The 25,044-nt window shown below is 41.6% G+C and overlaps 1 protein-coding gene across 1 annotated transcript in view; it reads right to left on the bottom strand.

The window, feature by feature from the left end:
- The window catches only part of RESF1 (retroelement silencing factor 1), a 376,576-nt gene that overhangs the window by 287,816 nt on the left and 63,716 nt on the right, over positions 1-25,044 (bottom strand). Inside the window, exon 4 of the mRNA XM_086952784.1 lies at positions 626-7,022. Coding sequence (XP_086808910.1) covers positions 626-6,992 — 6,367 coding nt within the window. The 5' untranslated portion in view covers positions 6,993-7,022. The remainder of the gene's footprint in view (positions 1-625; positions 7,023-25,044) is intronic.

The following is a 25,044-nucleotide window of genomic DNA, read 5'->3' on the forward strand; positions in this document are numbered from 1 at the left end:
CCCATCACAAAGAAAATTAGACAAGGAGACCGTGCTTTCTCCTCTGTTGGTCCCGCCCTCTGGAACAGTCTTCCCACTGACCTAAGAACTACCACAAATCACCTGTCTTTCAGAAAGGCATTGAAAACCCTTCTCTACCAAGAGGCATTTCTATCCACATAACTTTCCAGGTTGCTCTATCTGAATATTCCTCAGCTAGCAAAGCGCGGAGATACCCTCACGGGATTGATTCCTGCGCTATAGAAGAAATTAAAATAAAAAATAAATAAAACGCCGAAACAAAGAAGCAAGCCCCTGATGAGAGGCGGACGGCCTCGAAACGCGTAGGGCGAAGAATAATTCGAGCATCACAGAGGAATGAGGAAGCTGTTGTGTGCCTTCTGAAAGCTTGGGCCATTGAATAAAATATATATATATATATATATTTAGCGATTTTAATAACGTCCTGCAAACATATTTATTCTTCGACCACAAATTCCTTTTTTTTAACGTTGTATTTTGTGATAGTTTTTAGTGACCACACAAATAAAGAATTCATTCATAACACACATCATACGGCAGTTTAGTACAAAAAAACTGCATATATAGAATAACATTCTACCCATTCTGTAAATTAAAAATGTACCTTCGATCGAGCTTTTCTCTTTGTCGGGTACTGCAATGTCACTTTCGTGTGATTCATCCATAGCACTGCAGTTGAACATTTCTTCTGGACACAGTTTAAATTCTAGAACCTTTGATTTTTGCACATCATTTTGTGAAGCAGAGGAGTCAAATGTTTTTTGTGATTTTTGGGTCCCAACTAATTTGCCAGATGACCATTCAAAGTCTAATCTTCTGAGATGTATTTTTTCTGTTGAAGCGTTTTTAAATGCAACTCTATTAAGATAATTTTTGCTAGATTCCTTAGCCGCTTGTCCTGGAATTATAGTCCTTTTTTGAATATCAGCTTCCTTGTTTAAAATCAACACATTGCTATCAAGTTTCTTTATATCTTTGTCACTCAGACGGTTATCCTTGGGTTCAGCACTGTATGAGGCGTTTACGTTTGTAGAGGAACAGGACTTCAATATGAAAGATTTTTGTGGTATGCCTTGGTGATTAGGCTCAACATCTTCCAAGGATTCAGGTGACCTGTAAAACTCCAATGTATTTTCTAGAGCGAAGTCTCGTTTTTTCCATTTAAAATTCGGAGATTTTCTTTTTTTGTTAGGGTTATTCATTTTATTTTTGTTTGCACCTTGACATCTCGTAGACGTTTTCTTAGCAGCTTTTTTGTGCTCAGGTTTTCTACGCTGAAAATATTCCTGTACCTTTAGGGTATGCCTATTAACGACAGTTTCAGCATGGTTTGATTGATATAGCACCTTAACATTTGATTCAGTCGTTGCCCACTGAAACGGACTAGGCTCCGCTGATAGTAGCTTTTCCTTTGACATTTCTCTGTTTGCACTTCTTTTTCCAGCAAACAGACATGTTTCAGCATCACTGTTAAGCTGCTTTCTATTCTGGATATTTGAATGATCTTCAATGTCCTTCATTTTCTTATTGAGCGTGTTTATTTCCTCAGGCTTATCATTCATGTTCAACGTAACATGTGCAGGCCTACCAGATGTGGAGTTACTAAACTTCAGACAGTCTGTATCAAGAACTAATTTTCCACTTTTCATTTTACCTTTAAGAGCTAGATAATTGTGTTTCTTTTCAGTTACAAAATCCTTCTTGCAAGGTTTGTGATCCCTTACAGGAAGAGAGTTGTTAACACACAAATCTGCATTAGGTACAGATTCATCAAAAGGCTGTACTTCACATTTTAATCCAATAAAAGCCTCATCTGAATCAGGGTTAGGTGTAGAATACTTAAGGCTTCTATTTTCTCCTTGATTTTTAGGTTGTATCCGATGTTTTGTTTTATTTAATGGTTGGCTGAGATTATTATTCGATGATTTGCATTTTACTCCTACTGGGCTAGTATGACAATCAGCCTTTGATCTAGTAACATTGTCTTTTGTTGCAGAGTTATTTTGTTGCTTTTTGCCTTTTTGCTCCAGTGACGTTTGTACACCACTGGCCTCTATGTGGTCTCCTGGTAACTCATCTTGTAAATATTTTACAGTGGTGGAGTTATCCAGTTGTTCCTTGAAATGTGTCTGGTTAGAGCCTAAAGAGCTCTCAATACCATCTCTTTCATGGATAGGCACACATGAACATTTTGGCACATCATTATAATCAGATGACAACCAACGAAACAAACAACAAAATAATTTTGTATTTGTAGATGAGCAGTTTTCATCAGTACCTTTCGGCGAGGCTATGTCTTGTTTGTTTGAGTCGAGTTGAGTCTCACAATTTTTCACCTTTATAATATTGTCACATTGACTCTGCTGTTGACTGCACTGCCTGTTGGTGTTAGTGACAGAATGGGAGGATATCTCCGGAAAAAACTTAATCATTTGTTCTGAATCAAGAACTGTAATTTGTATGTTACTAATACAGTCATCCTTTTCAGAGTCACTAATGTCTTCCGGAAAAATATTGGATTTCTCATCGAACTGCACCACATGACCTTGAGGAGTCTCACAGTTTGGTATACCTTGAATTAAAGAGCTCTGTTGAGGATCACACGTGTCTAAAGAAGAAGCACTGCCATTATTACTAAACTTGGTAGCCACTGATTCATTTCCAGAAACGTTTTGCTCAGTTACACAACTTATAGAACAATCTTTATTAGGACCATAATCAACCAGCGGGAAAACGTTAGTATTAAGTGGCGATTCCTCAGCAACAGTGCAATCTTTCATATCAAAATCATTTTTTTCTGGCAACAAGTGTTTTTCCGTATAATCTGTACTTTCAGGTGGTTCAAAGCCATAAGGAAACTCTCTTTGAAGAGCAGACAGCTGGTCATTCAGAAATTGAGGCGATTCTTTCTGCGAGGTGCCATCATAGTGTTCTTCAATAGCAAAATAGTTGTCGGTATCACTTACATCAGAAAAATGCTCATCTTGATTTAGCTCGTCATTTGAAGGTAGTGTCTCTAAATCCAAGGTTTCGCTTTCCATATGCATTAAAGCATAATGCTCTGTGGATTGTTCTTCTTTACTGCAAATACTTTCCGTTGTTGCACTCACATCTACATTGGAAGGATTCTGGCTTTCATTCAGTGTATCATTTTTATCAATAGGTTCCTTTTCTACAATGCCGGAGTCCAAACAATTCTGCATTTGTTCAGTCTTGTCTTCCAAAAGACATTCTACTACTACTTCATTAGACTTAACTAGACTGTATTCATTAGTTACTTCGCAATTTTCAGTAGGGTGAGATTGTCCATTTGAGGAGTGATGTTTAGATTTATCTACATCAACCAACGGTTGCTCCACCAGGTCTGATGCAACTGAGTGTTTAAGAGGATTACATTCCAGTTCTTTTGTTTTTTCTGAAACCATGTTCAGGCAACTTTCTGATTGCTTAAAAGAAATATTATCAAACATTTCTGCAATTTGTGAATCATAACAGCTATTACCCTCCACCAGCGTGCAAAAACTAGAAATCTTTAACTGTTCATCAGATTCATCTATAATGCAAATGGCAGAATCCTCCACACTGAAGTCTTGCCTTGAAAATGAACTCTCTATAGACAGCAGGCTCGTTTGAGGTTTTAAAGAGTTACCCTTCTCATGCTCGTGTAATAGGACACCTACAGGTTCAGGGGTTTGACAGCTTTCTAGGTGGCTTGTCAATTTCTCTGTTTGAAGACACTGATTAACACAATTTTCATTTACACTTTGACTGTCAGAATAGTCACTAGGTGTAACTATTTCACATTTATCTGTAGCGGCTGTCAAAGTTGTGTCAGATTCTGATTTACAAGAACCAGTATTCATATTGGGAAGATGTGAAGGTTTTGCTTCTGAAAAAATATCTGGGGTTGCTGGTTGTAGAGCACCTCCAATCACACACTGCGTTTCATCATCTAGAAAATTACATACGCTATCTTCTTGAATAACTGGACAGCTTTCAAGTTCTTCCGATTTGTTTTGTTGATCAGCAACTGGACGTTTTGACTTTGACAGGAATAAAGGATTCACAATTGCAACCTGAGGTTCAGCAGCCTTTACCACGTTCAAACTCAAAGAATCCTGTTTAGGCCCAGGAACAGTACTTGGATGGGCTCCATTAGGATTATTTAGAGGGAAGTTTTTTTTATACATAGTTCTGGTTTGTTGCTCATTTTTCTGAACTTTTTTGTTTTCAGCACAAGTAGCTGTACAGGGTAAGGGTATATCCATATTTGTATTTGGTATTGGTTTACCTTGAACAAGTCTATTTGAGGTTGGGATTTCCAACATGTCAATACAGGATTTGAATAGGTCCTCGCTCGCATTTGATAAACCAGCTTTAGTCAGTAGAGGTTTGGGCATTATTTTGACAGGTTCATGTTGGTAAGTAGATACCATTTCTGAAGTTAAATCAATTGAATTGGAACAGGACTGACTAATTGTATTAGTCAAAACGTTGTCGTTATTAGTAAGGGGCACACCAAATTGCTGCTGGGAAGAGTTAGGAAAATCTGGATCTGTCTCTGCTAGTTTTGAATAATTATGACTCACATCTGTTATTAAATCAGTCAATATTGGACTTCTTTCAGATTTGTTTGAATATGAACTTCTGCTCTGTTCCCAGGGATCTGTTTCAACAGTGTTATATGTCCCTGGAAAGTTTAACGATTTTCCATTTCTCTCTGATAACTGAGCCAGCGATGGGTTTAGATTGCTACTCTGGCTATTATAAATAATATTGTGTTTCTCTCCATGTACCTTAGCCATCTTTTTCACCCTTTGAGCTACCAGTTTTAACTGATCATTGTTTTGACAAAAGTCAATTGGCTCAATATTAACATTTGTTTTTTTTTGAAGGTCTACTGTATTAGCTGCACTATTCTCAATCATCCAATCATGACTAGCAGTAAGAGTTTTATCAGGTTGTACATATTTTCCTTCTGAAAACTTGCTAATATGAGTCTCCCTATCCCCAGCGGTAGGACTGATAGACGCAAGGGCAGCAGAGTCTGGATAGCAATAGTTGCCTAATAACTGACCACAGAAATTTGATGACCGATCCTTGACGTTCCATTGCTGCTCAACTATTGTGTGCTGGGCCTGGTTCTTTTGGGTCACTTGCTGCTCTGAGGTAATTGGTAGAAGACTTGTATGAGTCTGTGCAGTACAAGGTGGAGGAGATGGATGTTCTGTAGTAATACAAGAAACCTTTGGGCTCACATTCGAAACATAACTAGAGTTCAAATTATTAGAAAGCTTGGGACTGGGTTTATTAATAGGCTTAATTGTGTTAATTGTTGAAGATTCATATAATTTACGTTTTTCTTTAAACAAGTTATAACTATTTAAAAAGTACTCTTTAGCGTGCATTAAGATTTTGGCCTCTTTCTTCATATCTTCTTCTGTTATTACTGCATCTTCTGCACCCAGGTTGTTGGCTGTAGCATTCACATACTGACCCACTTGCTCTCTGCCACAGTGGTTTATTTCTGTGTTACAAGCAGGACGACTTTCTCCTGTTGTTGGTGTATGTGGGCTTTGTTCACCAGAAACAACTCTAGTAGTTTGAATTGCATTTCCATTCCTGTATGTGCTTTTTGGAATGGCAACTTCAGCCATGTTGAAGTTATTTAAACCAGTTTCGTTGCGACTAAAAGATGTAACAGTGTTTTCAGGCTGTAAGGATGTGGAATAGTTCCGCTGCGATATGTATGAACTGGTCTTCATTTGACAGACATTCGCATTGGGCGAATGATTTCCAGAGGTGATATCATTCCTTAGCAAGTGCTGATTTTGTAAAATGTCATTCCTCGGTCTAGCTACCTGGCATTGCATTGGTGGAGTTGCTGAGCTAGCAGTAAAGCTAGGAGTCAAATTATTGTGGTGGTTAAGATTTTGATTGCTTACAAAATGTGGATGCTGTATCGCCTGACTGTATGAGTTTTGGCTAGGCACACTGGTATCTGACACAGATGCATTTGCAAAATTGCCTCGGCTCTGCACATTTTGAAAGGCAACCATTTGCTGCTGAGAACTTACATGCATGTTTGCTTCCTTAGGAAGAATATATATAGCTTTAACCTGGTTTGAAATCGGTGTATTTTGAAGTGTAAAGTTTGTTGGAGGATGTAGATACTGTGGATTTGTCAGAAAACTGTTATGCGTAGTTTGATGTGGTATGTCTGTATGCATCACCGCAGCATGGGCAGAACTTGCTTTGGGCTGTTCATTCGGAACACATATATTCTGCGGATATTTAAGGTTTAGATTGATTGGTCGAAGAGAGGCCGTTTTGTTTGAGCTCTGTTGAAAACCTGGTTGATTGAAATTTTGAGGTTGCACCCATACTATCTGCATCCCATTTGGGAAAGTGTTGCTTTTTTGTTTAGCAATATAATTTCCCTGATCTTTTACAGAGTGCTGTTGTTGCTGCAAGGTGTGTTGCCCAGCACTGCCAGTGCCACTTGTGAACATATAAGGACGTGATTGTAGAAGCTGCACCTTGAAATTGCCATTGCTGGCTTGACTTTGTGAGGAAGACTCGTTCGTATGAGTAGCAGAAGCACTGGATACACAAGAAGGCATATAGTTTGGCTTAGAAGTTGGAGGGTTTTCCAGAGATCCATTTATCAGTGAATGTGCATTACTTTCAGCACGGACTGTACTGCCTGTCCTGTGTGCAAGTATCTCTGAGGAGACAGTTAATGTCGGTAGCAGCTCTGCTGTAGAAGTCCCTGAGTAGTTATTCGGAATCCGTGACTTTGCAGTGGAAACTATACTAGGATATAGACTTTGAGTTCCTGGACGGTAGGAGAGTGGAGTTTGCTGGTTTTGTGAATACATGCGTAATGGAGAGATATCTGGAAAATATTGCTGGTGTTCTGGAAAATTCCTGCTGCCAAAAAGCTCTTCTGTTCTGGCATTTTTGTCCATCTTTCGTTGTTTTTTTTAAATCGGGAAAGTCTGCAATCAAAAATAAGAACAAGCTATTGAGTACCATTCTAACATTTTTATTGCCCCTAAACGTTTTTTCCTAAAACTCTGAATACTCTTCACAAAATTATGCAAGTAACTGTTTTAGTCTCTACTAAACATCACCTGAAAATCCTGACAAAAGCTTAGCAAAGATCACACTGTGCATGCAACATCTACACATTAAGCGGGCTTTACGGCTCAACATAACCTGGCGGAGTAACTGGAGGCAAAAGAACCTACTAAACACAGCAACAATGGGACAATGTGTCCTAGCCAATTAATGTTGCAGATACATTTGTTAAGTGGGTTGGATAATGCATTTAGCTGCATGGATAGCTTTCAAATGCTTACACGATGATGACCTACACACAAAGTGCACAGTACTACAATTTCAGTGCACCCTTATACTATCTATCATTGAGAACAGATCCCTCACTTAACGGGCATCTACTGATATGAGTATGCTGCAGAAAAGACCCCAAACTATGTAGAAAAATAACAGCTGTACGTACTCTTGGAAAGAATGACGGTACATCAGCTTATCTTTAGGGCACCATTCATTAGTTGAGTGAAGAGAATACAGTCTAACCCCATCGCCATATGTGTATTTGATTTCTATTTGAAAACAGGTGATCCAACCAAATACACTCACTAAGAGACAACACGTCAAAAACAGTCAAAGCAAGTAAAATACAGTTTGCAGACGAAGAGCTCCAAGATAAACCATTCTGGTGGCACCAGCATGAAATCAAAGCATATGAGCAGCCGTCGTTAAACTTGACATGGTCTCAAGCAGAGCAAGCTCTACATGGCCATGGCAAACAATCCTCAACTACAGCAAATGCCCAGTCAAAAGGATGACAAGATATGTAGGTGAGCAACCCAATATACCCTTGCGGGCTGGGCAATACTTATTGTAAGAAGAAAGGCCAGCAAGGGATTTTATTCAAAACCTATTTGTCAGCGTTATTAGGACCTGTTGTAAAAATCAGGGTTCCTAGAATTGTTCTCAATCAATCGCTGTAGTACATCAATAACTTCAGTCAAACAAGTTATATTAGAACAATAAATACAGTGTTACCACACTAACACAGTAAATAAATACAAAAAAACAGGATTTTATATTGTCTGAAGATTATTATTCGTTTTCAAGACAAATGGAATTTATAAAAAAGAAGAAAACATTTTCATAAAATAGGGTACATAAACAGATATCGGTTAGATAATCAAGGTATAGGTTATCTCCTCCTTTGGTATATCTAAACAAAGAGAGTCCAGCCAGTCCAGCCAAAATGCTTTTATCAAATGTACATAACATAATTTGGGATTCTGTAACACGTTAGTGTATCACAATTTGTGTTTGTGCTTCGGTATTTGGCAGGGATGTGTTTAGGGCGTTCCAAACTCATGCCGAATCTGAATGGTATGTACAAATGTTTTAGAATCAAAGCGGTCACAAAACATTCACACTTGGAAGGGGTCCCCAAGAGTCCCTTCCCCTTCGAGAACGGTTTAAAATTTTTTTGTAACCAGGCAGTGGTCCCACAGCAAATAATTCTTCAAAATCAAGGAGTTCACCAAACCCAAACAAGGAGACCATAGAAGTCCCACCGTCCCAAAACCTCTGTAACAAACTCAGCACCTCATCACAAGATAAAGCAGATCTACAGCTTCGACACCCAAGACCCGCCCATCACTCCTGCCACCACCACACGCAACGATGACCCCCAACAGATCCTGCTCAACTGGACCCCGCTCACCATGGACGGCTCTCATGACCATGCAAAGTATTCACTCAGGAGCCCCCACTGACCCCTGCCCACACCACATCTTCCACAAAACCACCACCTCTATCACCCCCTAAATACGCTGCACTACCGAGACTGCCATCTTCCCAGATGACTGGAAACCCACCAAGTTTAAGCCCCTGCTGAAGAAACCGTTGGCTGATCTCACAGATCTCAAGAATTTCAGACCCATATCCCTGCTTCCCTTCTCAGCCAAAGTCATCAAGAAGGCCACCATCACCTAACTCTCCGAGTTCATCGAAACCAACCTCGTCACGGACACCTCAATTCGGCTTCCAAAGCAACCACAGCACGAAGTCCACCCTCCTCGCCGCCACCGATGACATCCACTCTCTCCTCAACCGAGGAGAAACAACAGCCCTCATCCCCGTGGACCTCTCGTCTGCCTTCGACACAGTTTCCCTCAGCACCCTGAGCACAAGACTCCATGATGCCGGCATCCGAAACAAAGTCCTGGACTGGATACGTTCCTTCCTCACCGGTAGAACTCAGCAAGTCGGACACACCTTATTCCTCTCAGAACCCACTGAGATCGGATGCTGAGTCCCCCAGTGCTTTTTTCTAAGCCCCACTCTCTTTGATGTCTACATGGTTCCAGTCATAGTCAGGAACCACTGACTCCACATCCTTTACCAACGAAACCCAGCTGATCCTCTCCCTCACCAATGAGCCCACATTCGCCAGAAACAACTTCCAAAACAGGAGTACGGCTGTCACCACCTGGATGAGAAACAGCTGCCTCAAGCTCATCCCGGACAAGACCAAAGTCCTTATCCGCTTGAGAAGACTCCTGGACGACCTCTGTGCTAGGAACCCCACTCACGCATCATACTGGACTCCTCGCTCACTACCACCAGATCAGCGCGGTCTTCTCTTCATGCTTGCACACTCTTCGTCTGTTTCGAAAAACCTTCAGATGGATCCCCACAGAGGCCAGAAAGAAGGTCGCCCATTTATTTTTATTTATCCATACTAATATAATAAAGAGAGAGCCCAAACCTTTGAGGCGGGTAATCTCAGGAACCACAGCACCAATCACAACACCCAATACAGCGTTGGAAAGGGCAGTTGCAGCAGAAGGACATAGGCTATGCAGACGCCCACCATATACATTTTAAAGGTAAAAGAACCGTGCCAGCAAAGTAGTCCCTTGTGGGCGTGTCTGCCTTGTGCTGTGGGCGTGACAAACACTGGGGGTGTGTGGTACGTTCCACCCTTCATACCATGTCTCATATTGTGTGCTAATCTCACCCTGCTCCCTTTAAATACCCCTGCACCCAATAATCATAACCCACTCTTACTCCTTAAAATACCCCAACACCCTTAAACACTAACCCATCTTAGCCCTATAAATATACCCTGTACCCCAAAACCCAAATCTATCCCTAAACCCTAAAAATACCCCTGTACCCCCAAACCCAAACCTAGCCCTGAACCCTATAAATACCCCTGTACCTCAAAACCCAAATCTACCCCTGAACCCTAAAAATACCCCTGTACCCCAAACCTAGCCCTAAACCCTAAAAATAGCCCTGTACCCCAAACCTAGCCCTAAACCCTAAAAATACCCCTGTACCCCAAACCCAGCCCTAAAAATACCCCTGTACCCCAAACCCAGCCCTAAACCCTAAAAATAACACTGTACCCCAAAACCCAAACCTACCCCTAAAATACCCCTGTACCCCAAAAACCCAAACCTAGCCCTGATCCCTTAAAATACGCCTGTACCCCAAAACCCAAATCTAGCCCTGAACCCTAAAAATACCCCTGTACCTCAAAACCCAAACCTACCCCTGAACCCTAAAAATACCCCTGTACCCCAAACCTAGCCCTGAACCCTAAAAATACCACTGTACCCCAAAACCCAAACATACCCCTGAACCCTAAAAATACCCCTGTACCCCAAAACCCAGCCCTGAAATCTAAAAAAAACATGTAACCCAAACCTACCCCTGAACCCTAAAATACCCCTGTACCCCAAAACCCAAACCTAGCCTTGAACCCTAAAATATACCCCTGTACCCCAAAACTCAAACCTAGCCCTGAACTATAAAAATAACCCTGCACTCCAAAACCCAAACCTACCCCTGAACCCTAAAATACCCCTGTAACCCAAAACCCAATCCTAGCCCTGAACCCTAAAAAATACCCCTGTACCCCAAAACCCAAACCTAGCCCTGAACCCTTAACATACCCCTGTACCCCAAAACCCAAACCTACCCCTGAACCCTAAAAATACCCCTATGCCCCAAAACCCAAACCTATAACTGAACCCTAAAAATACCCCTGTACCCCAAAACCCATGCCCATCCCTAAACCTACCCCTGTACCCCATAACCCAAAACTATATCTGACCCCTTAAAATACCCAAACATACACCCCAGTACCCCAAAACATAAACCCCTATACCCATACTTACCTTATCCAAACATTTAAAAAAAAACATGCTTTTACCATTCCTGCATTTACAACTAATTTTGTTGTAAATGTATGCGTGGTAAAAGCATATAAAATGTAATGCCATGGGTTATAATGGCATTGCGGAGTCATGGTACTTTCCTAATGAAAGTATGCGGAGTGATGGTATGCGGAAAGAAAGTTGCGGAATAATGGGTGTTTACCCTCCCCCGGTAAGTACATTGGTGGCACGGCGGCCCACATCTCCAGCAAAATACTCATATTTTTTCGCCACCCATTTGAAAAATGCACGGGTCTCTCTCATTGATGGCCAACACCGACATACACTTTTAGACACACCTCCCGCCACAAGTTCTAGAATTGCGAACATTAGAGCTGGGGAGCTACGTTCGTATCTCAGCATCAGCTCAATGTCCTGTGACTCCAGGCAAATCGCTTTGTCTCCCCGTGCCTACCACAAATTAATGTGTTCTTCTGTAATGTAAATTGTGCTCATGGAAAAATAAAGTAGGGAAACTCGAGTTCACACACTACTGAACGCACACTCTTAAGTGCATCAGCAGTGCACTGTGAATCGGAACGTTTCACAGGCCTGTCACAGATAAGAAATGCTATCAAAACGAAATCCTATATAACAATATACTACTGGTCGGCAGCAATTCATACCCGGACAAGGTCGGGACGGGCTGCTAGTTTATTTATATAGCTCTAACAAGATCCCAAAGGATATCAGAGTGCTTTACAAAAGAATGAAAGGAAGGGCATAAATGCAATAATCAACACCAAGTTAAAATACAAAACAGGAAGAAATCATTCGAGGACATATGAGTCAGGGAGAGCAATATAATAACAGGTATATCGCGGGTTACAGAGGGGGGCACACTATGCAGTTAAGAAGAGCAGCATCAAAATGATGGTATGATGGTTGTAGGATCAATGTCTTCTAGCAGGAGGGCCTAGCCCAATTAGGGTAAGAATGTAGTCATTAGGAATCTTTTAGTTTCAAGTTTGAATGCAGTCGTTGAGGAGATTCTGCATACTTCCGGTGGAAGAGAGTTCCATATCTTTGGGGCAGCGCCAGAGAAGGCTCAGTGACAAGTTCTCTTTTTGCTAAGGATGAGTGGTTTCAAGAGGAAAGTGTTAGCACTTCTTGAAGCTCTCTGACCACAGGACAGTTCTAGCTTTTGCGCTACGTACCTAGGAGTTTTGAAATGCAGGGCTTTGTGTGTCAGAACGGCAATCTTTAACTGAATTCAAGCTTCGTAGGGCAACCATTTAAGAGATTTTAGGACTGGGGAAATGGGCTCAGTTTGTTTGGTGCCTGTAACTAGTCTAGCTGCAGTGTTCAGTGATGCCCTTAGAGGGTCCAGAGTGTATTTGGGAAGTCCAAGGAGCGTAGTGCTGCCATAGTCTAGTCACGGCAAGACAAGCGTTTGGACCACCTCCTTAAAGTCAGATTATGGAAGGAATGGTTTGATATTTCTAAGTGTCCTCATTAAAAGATTAGCTCCCTTACACACATTACTGATGTGATTTTTCAGATTCAGGTGCTTGTCCAGGGTGATCATAGAGTCTATGATGAGAGGGGTGCAGTTGAAAGCAGTGACATGGTTCAGCACATGTCTGGCTTGGGGATGTGGTTCAGAGGAGAGAGGAGTAGGAATTCAGTTTGAGGTGTTGAGCAGGTTATGGTTCTCAGTTAACCAATTTTGAGTAAACAATATGGTAGTGTTGAGTGAAATTAGGTTTTCCAGGGATGAGATGTTCAAGTAAAGTTGCGTATCGTCCGCATACTTGTGAAAGAGAATGTTCATGGAATTTGGTGAATTTGCTAATGGTTCCAAGAAGAGGTTGATGAGGATCTGAGAAAGGGCTGACCCTTGGAGGACACCCCTGAGTTCTGGAGAGGGAGTGGCTTGCCTTAACTCTTTGTGACCTGCGGTGGAGGAAGGACGAGAACCATTGTAACACCAGACACGAGAAGCCCATCTTGTTCTTCAGAATGGATAGGAGGTTGTCATGATTAACCATGTCTAATGTGGAGGAAAGGTCAAGGAGGATTAAGAAGCAGGAATCCTTTAGGTCAATACATTTTAAAATGTCATCCATAACGTGCGTGAGAGCCCATTCAGTACTGTGCCCCTTCCTAAAACCAGATTGATGCTGGTCTAGGAGTTAAAAGTTCTCTATGTGAGCACAATGTTGGGATTGTGCGCATTTTTCTAGGAGTTTGGCTAGGGTGGGGATATTGGAGATAGGGCAGAAATTATTGAGGTCAGCTTCATCTGCAATGTTTTTTTTTTTTTAGAATAGGTGACACCCGAGCTGCTTTTAGACAGTCAGGGGTCGTGCCTTGTGAGAGAAGCGTTTACAATCCTTGTCCAGGTTGGGATGAGAACATATTTGATTTCTTTGAAGATGTCCTGGGGCAACGGGTCACTAAAGTGGTTAGATGTGATGATATTCTGAAGAATCTTGTTGATGTCTTTTTTACTGAATGGGGTAAAGGTGCCCCATGATGCATTGTTCTTAGTGATCAGGCTGATACATGTTCACTTTTACAAGGGGTCAAAGGGTGGTGCAGACCCAGAGGATAGCAGGAGAGCCTTCTAAGAGGCAAGAGCTCAATGGTGATGAGTCTTGATTTCTCTGTGAAGAAAGCAGCTAGTTTGTCGCATGTCAGTGTTTTGGACCTGAACAAAATAGGGTAGGGGGGGGCCTACAGGGAATTTAAAGACCTAGCAGTGGCATGTTCCCTTAATGACTGAAAAAACAATATATGTCACCGGGTCTAAACAACAAAAATGTGGTACTACTAAAAGTATGTGAGTGAACTTACATCTAAATGATTGTAAGATTAGGTGGGCACCTTGTGAACCCTAACAGGGTACCCATCAGTCACCACTCGGAACCGCCCTTCATCATTTGGGATTCCTGTATTGCCATATGTTAGGAACAGCAAGGGTTACACAGTGGAGGTGATGTTAAACCTCTGATGAACCTAATGCTGTTCTATATGGTAAGAGTCTCACAGGCTATTCATAAGCTGGAAAAAAGAAAGAGGGTGACTGGGTGTGCAGTGCATGTAGTGAGAGTGATAAGTGGGACTAAAATTGGGTGAGGGAGCAAAGAATACCTTTATTCCATGTTTTGCTCGCTCCTCCAATGTTAAAAAGCAGTGGGGTAAATTAAACAAATATTTACCCAGATGTATTGGTCAACATGTTTCTGCAAATATATGGACCACAGAGTCCGTTGCATTCATCAGGACCTTTCTTTAGCAAAAGCTACTGCAATATTGTGAAGTGATAAAAAGTGACTACAAATATTAATCTCCGACCTGAATAGAGATCACCTGGATCCTTTAGGTGTCGTCTGATTTCGCAGTCGTTGTATGTCACTGGTGAAAAAAACAAACATAACAAAGAATAGTAACCACATTGATTTGTAAGCAATTAGAATGTGTTTAGTACATTTATAACCACAAAAGAATTTTTGTCAAAAAAGCCTTTTTTAGCGTATTAGTTTTCTATCACATGAAGACATCTAATGATCTTTCATGGCAGGATACTTTATCTTACCATTGTAAACAAAGTAGGAGGCTGCGCCTCGCCTGGCAACGGCTCAGGATACGAGGGAAGCACCGCTCTGAAAAGGGAAAGGAAGCAAAGAACAAGAAATGTCATCACTCCTTTTGTTTGTCTGAATGTAGGGTATGTATCGACACAGCGGCGAAAGGCAGAACTAAAGCACATCAAGTGTTGTTACAAATGGATAAATGGCACCTAAACGCTGTGTCCGTATGCCTTTCATAGCACAGTGCCGTTTCTTTGAATTGGGTGCAGTGAAGTTTTAAGTGCTGCACACACGGAACGCCATCGCGCACTGCGCCGACAGACTTCTAGCCGGCGAGTGAACACTCGTCATGTGCGTCTGTCTAGAAGGCGTATTAAAAGTACAATAGGCGTGCAAAGCTGTACGAGGTCAGCGGTTAAAAGACATAAGATGCCGTTTGCTTGAAATGCTCACCTGTCCGTCGGTACCTCGCCGCCTTCCTCTGAGCCGATGGGGAGGTAACGAGGTACCGCGGACACTCTGGTTAAAAGCATGCCAGAGATTGGTCCGGGTTTGATCACGTGGTATCAGCGGACCAATCAATGCGCGTCTACTGTCAGTGTCTAAATGAGACAGTTTGCACGCGCCGTGATACGCGGCGAAGAGTCACATGGTCAGACTCTAAATCTGTATCGAGTGGTTTCATTGGTAAAACCCTCGTTACTATGGGAACACTAGCTGTTTATCTTTATCATAAACAGAAGCTGCGGGTCTTTTTTGCACAGGGAAACATAGGGAAAAAACCCTCTGCATTTGTGTCAAATAGTCTCCCAATTATTTTATAAGATGTGTTTGCATCAAAGAGGCTCTTCTGAAATGTTAAGCTGTGTTTGCATCAAAGAGGCTCTTCTGAAATGTTAAGCCCTGAGGTACCCTTGGCTAACATCAATTAATGGATATGTTTTTACAAACATTCTATGGCTGCAGTCACAGAGCCAACAAGGATGTAATTAGTAAACTATTAGGGTACTCAGTGGTTGCACAGTCCATGATGAAACTAACAGGTGTTATGCTGTTCAGATCCCTTGCCCTCAGGAGAGAAGAGATGACTTCTAAGGTCTCATCCTGGGGTATGGATGTATACAGCGACTCCACGTCGAATGAGACTAGATGGTCAGTGTCTACATTGAATTCAATTTCTGGAAGAAGGCGTAACACATCAGTTGTGTCTCTGAGATAGGTGGGCATCTCAATAGGCCACCATCCATGTGGAACATGCCAAGCCTGCCCCCAAACAACTAAATCGATGGAGGTTGATATTGGCACCAACAGACCATGGAGACAAGTAAAATTTACAAACTGCAATAGTGACAACCTAATTTACTTGATCACATGTCCGTGTGGTCTTAAATATGTCGGAATGACTACTCGGAAAGTAAAAATCCGAATTTCCGAACATAAAAGTACGATCCGTCGAAAAAGACAAGCTACCAAGCTGACGAATCATTTTCTAGAGAAACAACATGACCCTACTGCATTTGTGTGGACTGTTCTTGAACAGCCATATATCCCACCACATGTAACAGACCACACCACCTTTCTCATGCGCAAGGAACAAAAGTGGGTATTTAGGCTGGGTACAAATAGAAGTGGACTCAATGATGAGATCCCTTGGTCCACTCTATAATTTGGTGATAACAGTCATACACATTCATATATTGACACTGATCAGAGATGTCTTAAGCCGCATATTCAAGAAGAGCGCTTTAAAAATCACTAATAACACTGTCGCACAGTAAGTCACTCAATATCTTACTGAGTACCCTAATAGTTTACTAATTACATCCTTGTTGGCTCTGTGACTGCAGCCATAGAATGTTTGTAAAAAACATATCCATTAATTGATGTTAGCCAAGGGTACCTCAGGGCTTAACATTTCAGAAGAGCCTCTTTGATGCCAACACATCTTATAAAATAATTGGGAGACTATTTGACACAAATGCCGAGGGTTTTTTCCCTAGGTTTCCCTGTGCAAAAATGACCCGCAGCTTCTGTTTATGATAAAGATAAACAGCTAGTGTTCCCATAGTAACGAGGGCTTTACCCTTGCTGTTCCTAACATATGGCAATACAGGAATCCCAAATGATGAAGGGCGGTTCCGAGTGGTGACTGATGGGTACCCTGTTAGGGTTCACAAGGTGCCCACCTAATCTTACAATCATTTAGATGTAAGTTCACTCACATACTTTTAGTAGTACCACATTTTTGTTGTTTAGACCCGGTGACATATATTGTTTTTTCAGTGCTTTGGACCTACCCGCGAGTCACGTTCAAGCTCCTCACACACGCCTACAAAGCCCTCTACGACACCTGACCAGCATACATCAACCATTGCTCTCATTCAACGCATCCACCAGACAATTCTGCTCAGCTCAACTGTCCCTTGCCACCGTCCCTCCGATCTGCAAGTTGAGAGAGGAAGGTCCTTTTTCTACCTCGTCTTGAAAACCTGGAACACCCTACCTCTCCACCTCAGTCTGTCCTAGTCACTGGCCCAATTCAGGAAGGACCTCAAGACCTTGCTCTTCAACTGAACCTCAACACCCAGTCGGATCTCCAGGCTCCCTCCCCCTATGCCTAGAGACCCTCACAGGTGACTAGTCGCACTTAAATTCTGATTGATTATCGCTGCATGGGAACTTTTAGGGCAACGTCGATATAGCAGCAGCGCACATGGTGGAATGCCTTCAAATTTCTTCAGGAGGCTCCTTTTTCACTATGCAATTGTAAACCTTAAAGTACTTCAAACAGTTTCTAAGGATCAAACCTGTGAATCATTCTACTTCATAAAGAGTGAGGAGTCAGAAAGAAAATTACTATGATTACTTTCTATGATATTTAGAAGGTAAAGACCACTGAATCGGAAGAATGAACTTAAACACAAAAGCTTATTTTGAGTATATCTGTAGGTTATGAGAAGTGTATTGGGATTTGAGTGACGAGGCTTGAAGTTCACAATTTTTCCATCCAGATAAAACAGCAGATATTGTAGCGTAGTTCCTATTTTCCCAATAGGCCCTGCGCATTGGAATAACAAACAGCAGTATCGACGTAGAAGTGCGGCTCTTCCAGGCCTCTACTGACTATGCTAAACTTAATTGGGTTTGTTACCAACTAGCTCAGAGGTCACTGGAAACTTTCTTGACTGAAATAGGAAGTAATCAGCTTCCCTGGCACAGACAAGAAAGGATTCAGTTTTCCAACAACCGTGCAACATGAAAACTTTGCTCCTCAGATCAAGAGTCAATCTCTAGGGTCGTGTGAAACAATACAGTTATTTTACTCAGTCAGGTTGGTGCAGTTTACTTTCACAATATGTAGAGAACAGAGAGACAGGCGTTTGTCAATAAAGGGTTAACATTTATTGAACAGTCTTTCTTCTCGTACAAGAGAAATGAATTGCCACAATTGCAAGACTTGTTATTATAAAAAGTACGTACAGTAAGATAAGTATTGCGAGATAATACTGTAAAAGCATTGATATGGTTTCTTAGCCATACAATGGTTTAAAAGTAATAAAACATATATACATTCATATATACATTAGGCTAAAATACTCAACTGGTGCTTCTAACTACGCCTACCCCAGTGTACCTGACCTAAGCCTAATACGTGGGAGGGGAGTAAGTAAGTAGCTTTAAGTTAAGTTGGTTTTGCCAAGGTTTGCTTCAAGAATTCTCACTAAGGGTTTAGTCAACACCATACCTCTGAATAGAATGATGGAGGTCTGGTATCTCCTTCAGGGAAACTCGGTATCCCAGTCACCCGCAAGGGTAGACCAGAAACGCTGGAGCTGGATTTCTCGGCAGGAGAAAGGCAGCGTCTCTTCAGCGCGTCGAGGAGGAGGAGGGGGGACAGCGTCCGCGGGCAGCTTGCTTCTGCTGGGCTCTTGCAGAGGGACGGCTGTTCAGCTCCTAAGTTCACCACACCATCGTTCGCGCTTTAGCAGCGATAATGGTATCAGCGGCTTGCATACAGCAGCTTCATCAAGCGACGGGCAACAGGCTATTGCTTAAGGCAACGTTGGTAGTATTTATACCTGAAAGGTGCCATGTTTGACATAAGTTTGCTGGACATAAGACGTCAATAAAGATGTCACTTATGAGGTGATCGCTATCAGTTGCTCATTAGAGTTCTATTACTAATCAAAACACAGCAAGCGGGGATTTCCAGGTTTGCTGAGTTTTTATCTTGTTGAAGAACTCAAAGTGTTAATCTAGGAATCTCAGATAGTGACTTCTGCTCTGTCATTGCACTAATTGGTTGCAAAGGAAGTGGCAGAGAAAGCTATCCTGGAATGTGGCTCTGTTCGTGTGAGGCCAGAGATGACTTTCTGAATATTGTACTTGAACGGTTATGACAATATAGGGAATAAATGGATTTATAGCCGAATAGGGGCATAAGGTCACAGTATCGATCAGGATCCTAGATAAGCACGCAACACCCACTCCACGGGTTCATGTCCATCAAATTACTAAAACTAGAGCAATAAGATGCATGTGTAACATTGCCCACCCCAAAATACAGAAATGCATTTGAAATAGGCGTATATTGTAATACGTGAAATTTAGGTACTGTACGTTTTTGAAGCATAGAAATCATTCAAAAATTATATGATATGAAATCATTGAACGATTATGCAAAAAGAATTACACATGAAATATCTCTGAAACAGAAGAAGGGCGAGATAAATCATCACATATAAATGCATTGCAATAACATGTGCTTGAGGCTGGTGTAAGTTTATATGTCTCTAGATGTGTGTAGAAAATAGAAGTTGAAGCTTCTGTTCTCTAAGAATAGTTTTTACTTTAAGCAAAGAATTGTTCGTGCCAAAAAAGGGTCAATATTAAAAAGTGTTCAATTCAAAAGAATTAATGCTTGAACTGGGAAATAGAGTTCCAACGCTTTTAGCAGTTTTGTTGATCAAAACTGAAGGCCGAATTCAGAGTTCATGGGAACGCTGTGTGTCGGAAAGCTTCTCCAAAGTTATTGTTTCTGTTCGGGTGAGAACATCATATCAGACAGGCTCTCAAAGAAGTGGTCTACAAAATCAGGTGACAGTTCGACCAAATTCGATAGTGCTGTAACTTGGCAGGTGTGAGAATGATTGCTGTCATCATAGTCGGGATCAGCAATGCTCACAGAAGGTCGTACCTGGGTGATGTTGCTTTTGTCACTCGCTCCACTGTTACCACCTAGTCGTAGCACAGGAGTCTCAACGAATGCCGTCATCAGGATTGGTAGCCGGTGGAGACAACACAATGCGTGAGCCGTTATCGGACTGAGCAAAGTATCGACGTCCATTGGTACTGCTGATGGAAGTGAAGGACAGATGTCCAACACGCACTCATCTCCGCATAGCATACATCGAAGTACCGGTAAGATACAGTTCTGCCATATAGGTCTGAATGAAAGGAACCAGGTCATGTTTAGATCTCTCAGCCTAGCCAATCCAAGGACGTTAGTTATCCTGTCCCGGTAGCGCATTGCTAGGATTGTCTCTTCCATTCCCATGGGAGCTATGTCTGAGCTTTGGCTTGCCATAACGAAGCACGGCGGCCAAAAATAAAATGCCTGCTACAAGTCCCAAAAATAAGGGTATGCCGCCAAAAACAGAGTGGACAAAATTTGGAACGATTCCCAAAATTGCTTGAAACGGTGTTAGCAGTCCCGTAAAAATCGTCTTAAATATGCCTGGGATGCCTGTGGCACCTGTGGCACTAGACATGTTAAGGAGTTGGCGAAGCATTTCTACGAAATGCACGGGGCAATTTGTTGATAAAAGTTCATGAACCTCCGTAGCTGTCCTTGCAACTAGAAGATCATACGTCTCTTTTGATGACGTTATGGGCACTGTTGTCTGTAAAAGCACAGACTTCATTTTGCTTAAAGTATCAATTCGTATAGAATAGAGATTCAGACAAGGCCAGATGGGAGTCTCTGTGTCTACAGGCCTGCTCGGAAACAATGCCTGCATACAGCATTTGACCATGGATGTTACTCTTACTAGATAACTTTTCCCTGGCACAAGGCCACAACATTTGTGATCCGTTCTAAGAATGTAACTCCCGTTTGCAAGTTGCATAAAGAAGGGCTCTATCTGAGTTGCAGGTGTGACAAGCTGGTGGCATGAAAGGTTGTTAGAATTTCCATTACAAGCTCCGTGTAAATTAATACCCTGGCACAAAAGTATACCGCTTAGTGAATGTTTACAATTTTCACCACTAAGAAATACATTTTTGTCGCTGTCACTGTAGCATGAATGTGTGTATGGTAATTTCCATTCTGATTTTACATATCCTTTACCCAATCGTTCATACTGGCCAGTAGGTATGTATTCAAGGCACTTTTTAAATCGGAAAGTTGTTATCGGAATGGTGATAATTCCGTGTATTATCCATTCAATGACAGGACTCTCTGACATTGTCAATCGTAATCTCTCGAGTTTTTCGATGCTCAGGATTGTAAAGTCTGCTCCTTTCTGTGCCAAACTGATTTGTTTATCAGTAAGGTTAAAAATGGAAAATAATGACGTTGTGTTGATTAAACGCCAAGGCACATAGCCTGAACGAAGATTTTGCAGCGTCCAGCCTAATTGTATAATAGAACGTAATTGTGACTGGCCATGTTGTAACATTAGCAAGTCTGTCTATCACATCAAAGGCAGAGGATACAATATTGTCCAACGAATATATTCTGGAGGACAGAGTCATTAACCCATTGTCCACTACAGAAAGTGATTTTTCCAAATTAATACGATCAATTTCTCGTATTTTTTCTGCTGTTTCAATTTGTGTGACTTTCCAAGCCTCGTTGTACGCAGCATAGATACTGGCCGCTATGAAACGCTTTTGACGCTGTTTGCGTGGTCCAAGAATGAAATCTCGCAAATCAGCACCATCTTTTAGTAAAGACAAGTGTTGCTTAATTTCAGCCAGTGTGGATGTTCCTAGCCATTCAAAGCAGAGTTTCCCTACACTGTATGTTGTTACTATCCCTGGATGTTGTCTCTGGGAGTATCTAGGGTCTTGTCTGGTCACTTTTAACCCCTGTGTTTTGTTAAGGAATCTATCTTGACAGCTGTTTGTGTCAGTAGGCCAGATTAACCACTTTTTCCAATCAGGATGTGTTCTGTTAAGATGTAAAGTTTGTGACACGTCTATCTCAGTATCTGTTGTTGTATTCTCAGGTATTGGTTTTGGAATAGACGGTGTTTTAAGGTCTTTGATCTTAGCTAGGCCAAGACAGGATGTTTGGTGTATTGTGTCATTTAAAAACATCATTTGTTCTGGTATCATGCAGGTTCTGAATAGTGCTTCAAGGCCTTGTACCTGCCAATCTTTTGTACCCCAAATGGTTTTCGTTTCAATGTTATTTTTCCAATAATCAAAACCAAATGTCATCATTTTGTCATAAAATGCTTTTGAATATATCAATTTAGAATTTGTCAGCATTGTTTTCATTCCTGTTTTATCTAACAGTTTGTAATAAAACGTTTCTGCATCACTGGTGTTAAACCCTGAGAAGTATTTGAATTTCTCAAAAAATGTTTTGGAACTGCTTTTAGGTGGTGTAGCACTATGTTCCCATTGATTATACATAAAAACATTTCTAGGCTGTGCAGATTTATGCAAGTAATAATCGCCATAATGTGTGTAGCAGAATAATTGCTCATAACTAGATGAACCTTGTAAATAATCATGATCTGTGAATCTAGCGGACATTACTAAATCAGACATCATGTCATTAATACTGTTAAAGTCCCAATCATCAGAGAATGTACTAGCTTTTAGAAAGTCACTTAAGGAAACCTTCAGTTGATGAGGATACTTCAGGATCTCGACCGGACCATAGATCTTATAGTCAGTTTTCTCCCAAACTACCCCACCAGGTATTGGAATTGCTGTGACATTTACTGTTGACAGTTCTCTTTTCTTCACGTGGGATGATCTGTGTGGTTTTAGGACTAGGTTGATGTTCTGACTTGCTGTGTCCATTGTACTATATTTTCCCTCAATGAATTTTCCCAAACAAAGTACCATGATGAGCCAAAGCAGGAGGAAAAATACACCTAGACCGAACCAGAACTCTAACCAAGGTGAAATAAGGTAGATTTCCTTTAGTTGATGAAAGAGTTCCGTTGCTTTTTCTTTAAAAGTCTTTTTTGTTTCTGGCATCACTTCGGGGTCGTTTTGATCCTCAGAGAAGTTGTCGAAGTTGATGAAATAACCAAAGGCAGTTCTGTCAATTGTTGGGATTGTTCTTTCAATCTGTCTCTCGGTAGCATTTTCTGATGCCACATTATTGTAGACTGGTGTTTCTTGACGAACTGTTTCAATCTGTGTCTCAAGAGGCACAGTCCTTCTCTGTGCACTGCAGGCTGATCGAATGTGATGAGTCTTTCAGTTTGAACCTCTTGGATTTTTGCAAGTTTGGGTATTCTGTTGTTTCTTGGGAGTCCACTCGGCCTACTGTTGATTATAGGCCACATGGTTGTGGTTTTACCAGGTCGATGGACACAACTGTTCTCCTTTTTACCAGCAAGGGGCGGTAGTACAACTGATCTTGTTCCAGTGACTGCCAAGACAGGTACTGCTTTTCTGTAAGAAGGCCCAAATTCCTTCTTCACAGCGATTTTTTCTCTGACTAGATCCCCAATCTTTGGAATCCAGACAGGCCTTGCTGGGGCTGTTGCTTGTGGTGCCTCGTCAGTGGTATCTGGCTGTTGCTTTAACTTTGTGTTGCTTAAGGATTTTCTTGTTTCATTCAGTTCCTGTAAAACAGCCAAACGATCTTTATGTCAAAGTCTGTTGTTTTTTCTTGTACCACTGACATCTGACTATCGAGGTCCTGAATGTTCATTCTAATTCCGAACAATAGTTCGTATGGGCTGAAACCTTTTAGAGAATTTCTTGGCAAGTTATTAAGACTGGACTGGACACTTATTAAATGTTTGACCCACCCAGCGCCTGAACCTAATACCTTCGCTGTTATAGATCGCTTTATGTCCCGGTTTTTTCTTTCAACCACACTATTCCCTTCGGGGTGCGACGGACAAGAATACCGCAACCCAATTCCCATGCTGGCCATGGCCTCCTTATAAGCTCGAGAGCTGAAAGCAGGACCCTGGTCAGAATGGAACGTGGTAATTGCATCTGCTCCAATCTACATCTTCTGTTTAGTTGGCACCATAAGCGCAGAGATACTCCATCTGGAGTTGATTCGAGCGCTATAAAAACCAGCAAATAAATAAATAAATAAATGTGCCGATAAAGACTCGCAGATCTTTTATAACCGTTCTAGCGTCAGCCGAGCGCTGGAGGCCACATTTTTTAAGTGTGTTTAGTCTTAACTGATTAATAGGACGCAGGATGGGGTGTAGGCAGCGTTACGCAGTTTCTGATTGGTAGCCGGTAGTATGGTTCACCACTGCGATCTCTGTTGCAGTCTTCACAGTTTTTTGCAAACTCATGAATGCCTTCACTCATTTCCGGCCACCAGTATACTGATTCTAACTCTCTCAGAGAGTCCCTGATTGTTTGATGTCTCAGACCCAATCCCATGTGTGCGTCTGCTATTAAAAATATTCTCCTGTTCATGTTTGGAATTACCCTATCCCCCACTACAGGGATTCGAGCAAAAGGAACGGAGTTTGCATCGATTATGTATGCATAATTGAGTGGATAGTTCACGGGCAGTGCTGCACAGTCGCCTTTTACGGTCGTTTTTACTGCCAGCATGGTTTCCCCGTCTATGTATTTTTCTGTACGCTTTTTTGTGGCTACGGAAGCCGGTTTAGTTGCTTCCGCTGTGGCTGTATTAGCCAATAAATTCCCTGCAACGTGAACGCCATCACGTTGAAGACTCTGTGCGTGTATCACGTGAGTCTTTTGTAGTTCTTTGTGTAAAAGAGCTACCTGTTTCCAGAGCAATTTATGCTTTATTGTGGCACCTGTGTCATCTTTGTAATCGTTTTCAATCCAGCTCTGCAGCTTATTGTTGTAAGAGTTGACGCAAAAATGAGAATCACACACGATAAGTGTCGGGAATTCACGTTCTGCATTTTCGAGCGCCATCTTCAAACATCTGATTTCAGCTCTCCGAGCCGAACAGTTTCTCAATGATTCAGTTTTTGTTACTTTCTGTCTGAATTTATCGCACAGCC

This window comes from Lissotriton vulgaris, chromosome 1_2 (genome assembly GCF_964263255.1).
Source record: "Lissotriton vulgaris chromosome 1_2, aLisVul1.2, whole genome shotgun sequence".
Taxonomy (NCBI): Eukaryota; Metazoa; Chordata; class Amphibia; order Caudata; family Salamandridae; genus Lissotriton; species Lissotriton vulgaris.